This window comes from Coptis chinensis, chromosome 1, assembly GCF_015680905.1.
Source record: "Coptis chinensis isolate HL-2020 chromosome 1, ASM1568090v1, whole genome shotgun sequence".
NCBI classification, from domain to species: Eukaryota; Viridiplantae; Streptophyta; class Magnoliopsida; order Ranunculales; family Ranunculaceae; genus Coptis; species Coptis chinensis.
Genome location: NC_141456.1, coordinates 61,212,505 through 61,224,216, shown reverse-complemented (window position 1 = coordinate 61,224,216; position 11,712 = coordinate 61,212,505). Strand labels below are relative to the sequence as shown.

The 11,712-nt window shown below is 36.0% G+C and overlaps 1 protein-coding gene across 2 annotated transcripts; it reads left to right on the top strand.

The window, feature by feature from the left end:
• Window positions 1-10,045: 10,045 nt before the first annotated feature.
• LOC147524821 (pentatricopeptide repeat-containing protein At1g50270-like) lies at window positions 10,046-11,265 on the top strand. Of its 2 annotated transcripts, none has more exons than XM_086563830.1 (2): window positions 10,046-10,779; window positions 10,913-11,265. In XM_086563830.1, exons 1-2 carry the CDS (start codon window positions 10,047-10,049, stop codon window positions 11,050-11,052), a joined length of 873 nt encoding a protein of 290 aa, XP_086419956.1. In that variant the 5' UTR covers window position 10,046; the 3' UTR covers window positions 11,053-11,265. The 2 variants fall into 2 exon arrangements, with proteins under 2 accessions (XP_086419956.1, XP_086419967.1); XM_086563841.1 differs by having other exon boundaries at window positions 10,046-10,783.
• The last annotated feature ends 447 nt before the right edge of the window (window positions 11,266-11,712 follow it).

Below are 11,712 nucleotides of genomic sequence, written 5' to 3'. Positions count from 1 at the left end.
CACGCTTGTCCAGTAATTCAGAATACTTTCAAATTTTCTCAGAAGTCTTATAATCGCCTGTATTTATCTTTCCCAGTCCTAACTTTTGGTACCTAGAAGTGGAACGAAAAATCCGTGAGCTTACAGGTCTATTGCGAGGTAAAAATACAAATTTGAACAAAAAAAAAAACGTAAACGAACGAAAAGGAAAAGAAAGAAGAGAATGGGGGTTCCCCCTTGATGCAACTTCCGATCTGTAGCACAAGTTCTATGGCTTTAGAACAGCGGCGGCGCCATTTGATGTATGCTTGTTTACTACTACTTAGAGGTTTGAACTCTCTAAATTGATGCAAAAGCACTCAAGGTTCCTTACTCACGATCTTCGTTTCGTAGAGTTGGAATAAGGATTCGAACAAACCTAAAGTTTAGAACAACTACAAATTGGATGTTACAATAAAGGGAACTAAGGAGTAAGGTTATAATATTGATGCTAGGTTTTCCTTCCTACACAAACATTAAGAAAGACATTAAAGTTTAAAAACATGCACTTAATACCAAAATAGAGATTTAAAAGAAAAGGTGGAGAGTTAATCCTACTCATGTGAAACTATCATTAGTTGTTGATTTGAAAAAGGTTATTTGATCCTTCCTAGACTCATAGACAAGCCCCTAATGGAAGAAAAGATTTGATCCCTAGCATGTATGGCTCACTTAAGAGCTTACACATGCTAGCAAGTGGAACTAAGCAATGACTTATCTCTAAGCTCATTGCTTTGATTCCTAACTAGACACTACACCAACTATCATTTTGGGATAGGGTGTAGAGCTAGTTGTTCTTCCTAACAACCTACCAAACCAACAAAAATTGATTTACCCTCACATGAGTTAGATTAACTCCCCAAAAGGGAAGTTAGCTCATGATCCTTGGGACAAGGATTTATAAACTAAAAAAAAACAAAAGAGAGAGAGAGAGAGGAGAAAGCTAAACAATCAAATTCACTTCTATTTATTTTCTAGAAGAAAACAAGTGTTTCCTCCATTAAAACTATTACAAGCTTTTCTTATAAAAACTAAAAACTAACTTATCATTTTTTTCACTAAGAAACTAAAATAATACAATGTAAGGAAAATAAGTCAAGGGAGTAAATGGAGTGTCCCCCACCCTTGTCTAATTTCTTCTCCATTTGAGAGAAATCTCATTTCCTCCCATGTGAATAATCAAACCACATTAATTCATTTTTATCCACCACATTAAAACAAAGTGACACCTTGCCTTTTTTTCACTATTAACACCTAATCTAATTTATTACATACAAGGTGTCAACTTTGCACCAATAATTTGTTATTTTTGTCTTGACATGCTCCATGATTGATGACTCATCCAATCTTGTGGCCCCGCATAGTGGGTCCATGTGCAGTCCAGTGGCGGTCCGGTATTTTGGGCAGTTTTTACAACTTCCCGCCTATGCGTAGAGTTCATCATCCTGATTGTCTGAGCAGCTCTCTTGTCGCATTCGAAGTCCTGGTTCGAGAGGTAGGAGCTTTGGAAGTTTGATGCTTCTATGCGGATTTGGAAGAATTCATATATACGCCGTTCCTCGTGCTTTATCGCAGGTTTAACCAATATTTCCATGTTTACTGCAAATACCTGCAAAAGTATGAAAACATATTTATTTCATGATTATTAAACACATAATTAACCAAATTTATATGTCTCAATGGGGTTTCATAATACACTTTTGGGTGCTTATCAATTAGCATGAATGACTAAAGAAAGTCTAGGTACTTTGAAAGGTAACCGAGTCTACAATCATATTATGTATGTGTTGTATTATAATATTTAGTGAATGGTTTAATTGAAAGCACTCTACTATTTCAATGGTTGAATCATAATTCATTTGGTAATGGAAATAAGCTTTAGGAAGTGTTTGATGAATTCCAAGTTGGTATTCTCTTATTCGAATGTACACATTGGTAAAAGTAATAAGATGTTATTGGTAGCTATAGGCTTGTAGCTTATTGGTCACTCATCATCTTGCTTGATTATTATTTATTACCAAGAAAGCTTAATTTTTTTTTTATACTTTTGACAGTGACAGGCTACTAAGAGGTCTTGCAAGTGATTCTCACATCTTCTTATCAATTTTCTAGGTGTACAGGGAGGATAAATTGAAAATTTAAAAATTATTAAAACCACAACTAGAATTCCGAAATTCATTGAGATCATATACTAAGTTGATTTTCAATATGTGTCCCTTGCATGTTCATCTAGCTTAGCATATCTATAACATTGAAGTTATTCCTTGAGTCTGTCCTTGGTTAGCTTTATTTATTTTTTAAATGAATGAGAGATTGGTGGCAAACCAGTGGGTTCTTTTGTCAGTGAATCTGCCCAATTTGAATTTGTGGAGGAATTGTAGGTCTAATTCATATGGAGACCTTTCCTTGGTTGAATTTTCATGAGATAGAAATTATTAGAGTTAAACCTTATAGCCTTGTCCCTATCGAACTAACACATTTACGTTCACATATGTATACATATATATATTTGGAATGAATGACAAGTATTATGGTTAATTATTGTAATGATCATTATATAGGTATTGTTATTGGTTAACTTAGAGAAGTTCCTTTGCCAAAACTCATCTTATTGTCATATATGAAGTAATTTGTGATCGAAAGATTCCAATAATGAGGAGTATTTTTAACAGGGGTGATGGCTTCACTTTCCTTTATCTATTCATTTTTCGAAAGACAAAATTCTCAATGGGTTGTTGAACATGCATGAGTGTATTGTTGCTGCAAACCAACTCAAATTAGTGATTTAATTTGTGGTATAATGTAGTATTCTCAAAAATGACCTAGGTGGTGGCTAGGCTAGGCGCTAGGCAATGCCTGAACGACTTGCCTAGGCCTAAGACATGGTTCAAAAAACGGTGGCCGATTATTTGGCTTCTAGGCGGATTAATCTTTCTCCCTTTTTATCGCAATTTGTTTATCAATTAGTTGATTGCAACCCCTTTGTGTTTTGCATCAATCGACTTGCCTAGGCCTAAGACATGGTTCAAAAAACGGTGGCCGATTATTCGGCTTCTAGGCGGACTAATCTTTCTCCCTTTTTATCGCAATTTGTTTATCAATTAGTTGATTGCAATCTCTTTGCGTTTTGCATCAATCCTCTTCAACGTTGTATGTTAGAGAGAATGTACATGATTGTAATCTTTGTAAAACAGGTCATCCCAAAAAAAATTATTTATTTGTGAACATGTTTTCTCTTTGTATGTTGGAGAGAACCTAAGTGATTGCAATTATCAATTAGTAGTTCTACTTATTATTTTTTTCTATTGAAAATTTATACTATTGCAAGGAATTGGTTGGTGGGTATTTGTCAGAATGGGCAAAAAGTTGAAATGAAAGCATTGTAGGTAGGTACGGTGATTTTGATCTTCTTCTTTTAATTTCCTTTTAATTTGTGGTAAACTTCTTTTATTTTCTTTGTTTCAAGTGGCAAAATATAGTTCAATTTAGCAATTTTGATAAATGGTTATTCACTTTTTTTGGGACAGAAAACAAAAAGACTATATTGGTGACTCTTTCCAGATGAACTACATGGTTGAGGGAAACATCAATCTAATCTCTGCGAATTCACTCTCAATTTGTGGGACGACAATGCTGGATCTAAAACCATTGTTAGTTAGTTAGTTTTTTTTTTTTTTTTTTTTTTTTATTTATTTATTTATTTATTTATTTATTTATTTATTTATTTTTGCCGATCAAAAAAATATTATTTTTCAATTTTTAGGTTTAAATATCAAGATTATGGGTGACTTAGTTTCCATTAAGTTTATTTATCTTTAAGCCGATATAGGATATATATGTTGAGTTATGGTTATTTATTGCTTGAATGGGTGACTTACAAAATCAGGATATAGCACAAAATAACTTTCGTTTAATTAAAGATCATATCTGCAGGCACAACTGAGCCAGGTTCAGGAGGAACTTGAGAACTCGAAAGATCAGTTAGCATCTGTGGAAAAAGAGAAGGCTCTGGCTTTTGAGGAGTTGAAGGCCACGAAGAAATTGGCTGAGGAGGCTACTGAAAAGATTGGGGAAGCTTTAGTTTCTCAAAAGTGAGTGGAGGAAACTACTGAGATTGAGAAATTCCAGGCTGATGAATTGGAATTGGCAGGAGTAGAGGCAGCACAAAAGAGGGAATTGAAGAGGAATGGTAGAATGAGATCTATGTTGTCCGACTCCAACATGCTGCTGATGTCTCAGCCCTATAACTTTCTACTACCGAGGAGCTTGCACAAGTGAAACATGAGATAGCCACGTTGAGTGATGCAAAGAATCAAGTATTGAGCCATGCTGATGATGTAATCATGATTGCAGAAATTCATACCAAGAAAGTGGAATTCCTGTCTGTGGAGTTGTGTTGTGTGAATGCCTTACTTGATTCCAATGTTAAGTTAAAGTCCAATGAGAGCACAAAAGAGCTGAACACCAAGGTGAAATTCCTGAAAGAAGAACTTGATCGAGAAAGCTAAAATAGCTGAAACAAGGACCATGGAAGCAGAAGCTTTGATTCAACAACTAAAACAAGAAGTTGAGAAAGCCAATGCTGCCGAAATAAAGACGACGGAAGCAGAAGCTATGATAATCCAACTAAAGCAAGAACTGGAGGAAGCAAAAGCTGCCAAAATGAAGATTGTTGAAGTGGAAACTTTGATTGAAAAACTAAAAGAAGAACTTAAGAAAGCTAAAGCGACGGAAAGATAAATAGCTGAGGCAAAAACTTCAATCGAACAACTAAAACAAGAACTTGAGAAACAACTTATAGTTGAGGTAATTAATGCTAAGAAAGCCGAATCATATGTATTTAAGTTGGTTGATGGAAGATGAAGGCAAAATAGTTTGAGAGTCACGCTCATGAAGCTAAATAGTTAGAGAGATTTGCATCAGTCTTTGACTACTTTGATAGAGCAGTTAGAAGGACAGAGTGGCTTATTGCAGGACACAGGCTGAAGTTGCATCTCTTAGAGCAAAGTTGGAATCCTTAGAGATATCAGTAGAAAGACAGATAAGGGATCTTGAAGACTAGATGGGGCATTTTGATACTGCCAAACAAGAGGCATTGGAGAAATCAAGAATGGTTGAATCACTCACTACTGAGCTTGAGATTGTCAAAGTGGAGATGGTGCAAGCTTTAAACAATGAAATACTTGCAGCTTCAAGTGTTCAGCAAGCTCTTGAATGAGTTGGAATCATCTAGAAATGAAGAAGAGAAAAGTAAGAAGGCAATGCAGAGTTTCTCGTCAGCTTTACATGAAGTTTCCTCGGAAGCTATAGAAGCTAAGGAAGAACTTCTGTCCACTCACGACTTGAAGATCTTAAGCCTCACACTTATTCAATGCACAAATGCGCGTTTGCATTAAGTACGTCAACCAAAATACTTAAGCCTAAAAATTAATAGGCCCAGACATAATAAGTTTAAAAATAGCTGGCCTGACCACAGGTCGAGCAGCATGGCTAGTTATTATAGAAAGTTAGAAACTAACCCACCCACAACTGACCAAGTGACCATAGACCACAATTCTGTTGAAATATATCGGGATTCAACCAAATTAATGGATTATCCACAGGCAATAATGTTGTAAGCCAACATTGTATTGTATACTTGTTGTCGCACACATATATTGTTAACTTCCTAGATAGTAAATGAATCTAGTCGTATATTTGTAGGTTACCACTTTCCTTCCATATAGCTATCTTGTTGGTGAAAAGCTACTAGAGGTGATTTTAAACTTCGAAAGGGATGTTTAATTCCATCTGATTGTATTTTATACTGAGATGGAATGAAACATTCCGTTCGAAAGAAAAAAAAATGAAAAAAATATTAAAAAAAAAACACGTGGGATGGAATGAAATATCATGTCCGAAAAAAAAATCATTAATGTTATGACAGTTGGTTCTAACTAGTTTGTTTTTAGAAAGATAGGATTTGTTATTCAGAAAGGACTTGCGGTGCAGTTTGTTGCACGTTTGTCCTAATTATTTGTAAAATTCATTATCACCATCAATCAAATTTCCATTTAAAAAAAAAAAAAAAAAAAAAAAAAAAAAAAGTGCGACAGAATGAAATATCCTGTCTTGGAAAAAAAAAATGCGAGACGGAATGAAACATCCCAAAAAAAAAAATCATTGAAAAGCACACGAGACGAAATAATAGATTTTGTATGAAGTTCACAACTTAGTGACAATCTCGGCAGCAAATGCTACCCTCATTGTGACCTAGTGAAAAACTACCTCCATAGTCACTCTTGTATTAGGCCATTATTTTTGGTTCACAAGAGCATTCCCAATGCAAGTCACTTTGAGAGGAAATAACAACTTGTCACCCTTATTGAGCCAAAAACAATGGCGTAATGCAAGGGTAACAATGATGATAGTTTTTCACTAAGTTACAATGAGAGTAGCACTTGCCACCATAAATGGAGACAAGGAGGGGGGGAGGGGGCAATCGCCCCTCCAAAGGTTTTGAAGAACCATTATGTTCTATGTATTATCAGTATGAAAATTTATAAATACATAGAGATTCGGCCCCCTCAAAATAACAGGTCAAGGTTTAAATGTGACCACATCAGGCTCGGATGATATAGCCCCTCAAGCGGTGCCATATGTAATTGTACTTTCAACTATAGCAGGCCCAGACCCAATAAGAGACTCAAGTTTCATGGGCCTCACTGTATTTGGCCCAACAGGTAGTGGCGTAGTGCACACTCTACGTAACATTCATCTCCATGGCATGGAGAATTGTGATCATCTTTGCCAAAAGACACTAGAAACACTTGAAAGCAAAGTTGGGTCTTTATTTAATTTTTCTCTCTCGTGCAGTCGTGCAGAGCCCTGACTCGCAACTTTTTGAATGGGACTATTCCAAAAAGTTGGGCTTCACTTCCTCTCGTCACTTTGTAAGTTTTCTTTCATCTTTAACCTTCCTAGCTTATAGTTGTAATTTTATTTATTTAACTGTACTATATTACTGAGTATAATAACTTTTACTGTTTTAGGCTTTTAGCGCACCTCCAAATGAGTGAAATGACAAATCCTTACTTTTGACTTCTGTGAATCTGTTCAAGTCTTCAGAACTTGGGAAAACAAAAGGTATTATTTAAAAACAAAATTGATATTTAACTTACTTTGATTTTGGCGTTACGCGTTGACGGTGTTTTATTACAATCTTTTAATTAATTACAAATTTACATCGCTGACTTGCTGAGTTGCTGTGATATTAGCTTGGAAGTCCAGTAATCTGCCATTTGGGTATATATGTTTTGATGTTTGTGTCTGTTTTTCGGCGAACAGTTGACTAGTTGAGCAAATTGACCAAGTGTAGAAAACCTGTGGGAGTTCCCTTTGTATTTGGACTTGTTATTCATGAGGAAAAATACACTTGATTCGTACTTTACTCGACGCCTTTCTAAAGCTCCTAGAGTTGAACCTGAAAAAGGTGGCTCTTCCAATGCTCCTAAAGTTGAACCTGAAGAAGGTGGCTCTTCCAATGCTCCTAGAGTTGAACCTGAAATTGTTGGACCTTCCATAGCAACTTGCGTTGAATCTCAAGAAGTTGGTCTGCCTGAAGCTTCTAGATTTTTATCCGAAGAAGCTGGTCCTTCTGGAACTCGTAGAGTGGACTCTCAAGAAGTTGACTCTTCTTTAGTAAGGGATCCAGGGTTGAGAAAACAAATATGGGATTATCCAAGTTCTTAACGTGATGAGATTAGACGTGCTTATATCATTGTTGGACCATGTCAACCTAAGCCTCCAACAAATCAGCATTTTCTTCATGATAAGAATCATCGTTGCTTTCAAGAAAGTTGGTACAAATCATTTCCAAATTGGTTGGAGTACTCTGAATTTAAAAATCGTGCCTTTTGCCTTCCATGTTTCCTCTTCACAAAGCCATCTCAACGCCCTAGAGCTAGTGTGTTCATGGTTGGCGGATTTTCTTCGTGGTGCTAATAGTTCATTACAATGTAAGAATTTATTTTTAGCTTGGTAATTGACGTGACGCTTAAACTTGTTTAGGGAACCATGATGTTCCATATGACATGTTCAAGCACTTTGTTACGTGAAATCGAGGATGTTAAGACTTAAGACCCTCTCGTGGAATTTTGTATTTTGATTGTATTTTGATTATGCGTATACACTCGCCCCCCCTAGGTAAGATTCCTAGCTCCATCCTTGCTTGCCACTGAGATAGTTGTTGACTTGTTGATCTTCGGACATAACCTTTTATTCAGTCTCGAGTTTTTTATTTGTTTTTTTGTTTGGCATTCCATCTTGAGTGTTTTTTTTCTTCCAGACGGGATGTTTCATTCCATCCGAAACATTTTTTTTTTTTACATTCAGATGGAATGAAACATCCCGTCCAAAGTTTAAAATCACGCAACTCCTAGCAGCTTCTCACCAAGAAGGTAAGAATGAGGGGAAATAGTCCTATGCGGAGGTAACAAGTTGTTGCTTGCATTGGGAATGCTCTCAGCACATGCATGTGGTTGTTTTGAAAATCCCCAATTGCTAAGACCTTTTCCTTCCATATACTTTCTGAAAATATAAAATGATAAGGAAAAATTTCCATATATTATATACAACAGATATTAGAGAAAGAATATGCTCACTGAAATTGGATGAGCAATGGGAGGTTATGATAGAGAATTAGGCAAAATTAAACTCAAAAGAAGTTATGGGAAATGAACACAAGCAAGACACATTGAAATCAACAAGAGCTTAAGCACAATTGCATCAATTGATCAATATATTTTGTGGAACCAAGGCCGAAAATATCGGTGAAATATAAAAAATATTAGCGATATATCTCAGAAATTTAGGGTACAGTACGATATGGAAATATTTCAATCTACCGGATGAATATATTGACATAATTTTGAACTGATATATAACGGTTTTTTTGAGATATCGATATATATCATTGACTTTGTTGACTTTGACCGATTTTTTATTAATATTTCTAATATGTATGGGTATATATCGGTGATATATATGATATTTTTTGATATATTGATATACACAAAATAATTTTGACCAGTCAACAAAGAGATATATATATATTTGATATTTCCAAAATATATCGGTTTTTGGGGTACACAAAATATTGTCCAATTTTGAAATTTTAGGCCTTGTGTGAACAAGAAATGGGGCTCAGCCCCTTGGTTTGAATCCGGATGAGTGTAAACTCCTTCCTATCCACCTATATCACATAACCTCCCTATTTATTGGCCCATATCACAAAAACTCCCTGCTTTCTAATATCAGCGAAATTCCAGTCCAATTTCTATTTCCTATTTTATTTTATTACCCGTTTTACCCTTTTTCCATATTCATTGTAATTTCGACCATGAAGAACCAAGAAATGGGGCTCAGCCTTTTTTTGAAGAAGAAGAAAAACGAGAAATCCCCACTTTCTGAGTTTCTTGAATCACATTCAGAGGCAATTGATGCATTGAAGTCTTTACTAGAACGTAAACTAGAAGACGGAGAAGACGAAGAAGCGTTGCAGATTTTGAAACGTTTGATTTCAACTCGAGAGTTTGTGGATGAACTTGCCAAGTTACAGGTATTCATCTTCATCATATCTCATCCTACAAATCCTTATCCTTTTTGGATGTGACGATACTAAGTAGTTAAATTACTGGTATGTCTTATCGTGATTTTGTTCAAGTAATTTGAAGTGGTTATCAATAAGTTTCAACCATGATTTTGAGATGTGTTGTGTTGAAGATGTGGTGTGCTGGAATGCTATGATTGATGGGTATGTAAAATATAGTGAAATGGAGCTAGCTAAGTTGGTTTTTGAGAGAATGGTGTGTAGAGATGTTGTGTCTTGGAATACTATGATTAATGGATATGCATTGGTTGGGAGTATTAAGGAAGCAAAGAGGTTGTTTGATGAGATGCTTGAAAGAAATGTGGTTTATTGGAATTCTATGTTGGCAAGGTATGTTAAATGTGGTGATGTTGAGGGAGCTCATGGGATTTTTTATAAGATGCCTAGGCGAGACGTGGTGTCATGGAATGCAATGTTAGCGTGTTACGCACAGAGGGGTAAATCGAATGAGGCTATGGAATTGTTTAATGAGATGCGGGATTTGGGTGTCAAACCGACTGAGGCTACTGTCGTTAGCCTGTCATCGGCTTGTGGGCATTTAGGTGCACTAGATCAAGGAGCTAGTTTACATGCTTATATTAGTGAGCATAAGATTGGATTAACTACTATTATGGGTACGACACTGGTAGATATGTATGCTAGATGTGGAAGCATTTCTCTAGCTACTGAAGTCTTTTACTCTATAGAACTTAAGGATGTTCTTACTTGGAACACCATCATAACTGGCATAGCCATGCATGGACATGTTGCGGAAGCTCTTCGACTTTTTAAAGAGATGCAAGAGGCTGGTGTATGTCCTGATGACATAACTTTTGTAGCCGTGCTTAGTGCATGTAGTCATGCAGGGATGGTGGACGAAGGCCGGAGATTTCTAGCTTGCATAAGCAATCTTTATGGTATTGACCTAAAGGTGGAGCATTATGGCTGTGTTATTGATCTCCTCTCTCGTGCTGGGCTTTTAGTGGAGGCTGTGGAGCTGATCAAGAGAATGCCCATGGAGCCAAATTCCAGTGCTTGGGGAGCATTGCTTGGAGGTTGCAGGATCCATGGGAACATCGAGGTCGGTGAACTTGTGGGAAAACACCTTGTCAACATCCAACCTCACCATAGTGGTCGGTAATAGTTTCGATCACATTACATTTTACGCCTTTACCGTTTTATGATGTCATATAGAATGTAGAGTTCATGAGAACGTGACTTATTTATATTTTTTGACATTAACAACTATACTTGTGAATTCTTCAGATGCCGACAATGTTGGTTCTGATGATATTGTCTCTTTCGAAGGGATTGAGTCTAGAGAGAAGATCTCTGAAAGTGACCAGAGTTGTGAACTTATACAAACTGCTGCTCATGTGGATACCTTTGTTAAGGAAGAGATTTAGACTCCAAAAATAGAAAATAACCCTGAAATTCTACCTGCTGTAGAACCTATTCAAGCTCCTCTTTCTCGTCGTCCGGCTGGCCTTGGTGGTGCTGCTCCATTGATTGCTCATTTTGATGTTATATAGACACATTTTGTAAAACTATATTTATAGTCACTGAATTTTTATAGATGTTTTTTTGACATTTGAGTTCTAACCAGGTGACGCGGGTTATGGAAATATGAATTTACATATGCAAATATGAAGTTACATATGTGCATACAAATTTACATATGCAAATATGAAATTTCATAGACATTTTTTCTAACATCTGACAGGTGACACAGGTTATGTAAATATGAATTTTCATATGTAAATATAAATTTACATAGGATGACGTCATCCTGGTTTGTCCTTAAGTCGAAATTATAAGTAAAAATTGATGACGTCAGCCCGGTTTTTACAAGGGTATTTTGGTTTGTTTTGGTTTTAAATAATAGGGAGGTTTTATGCATGTGTTCGGTTAGAGGGGGTTTTTATGCTAGTTATGTATCAACTAGGGAGATTAAACCCAAAATCTGCTTGTGTGAAAGTGTGGAACAGCCGAATAATTCATATTTCACGTTAATAGGTCCAAGTGAATTATGTACTAAATTATTGAATTGTTGAGTAGAAGAAAAT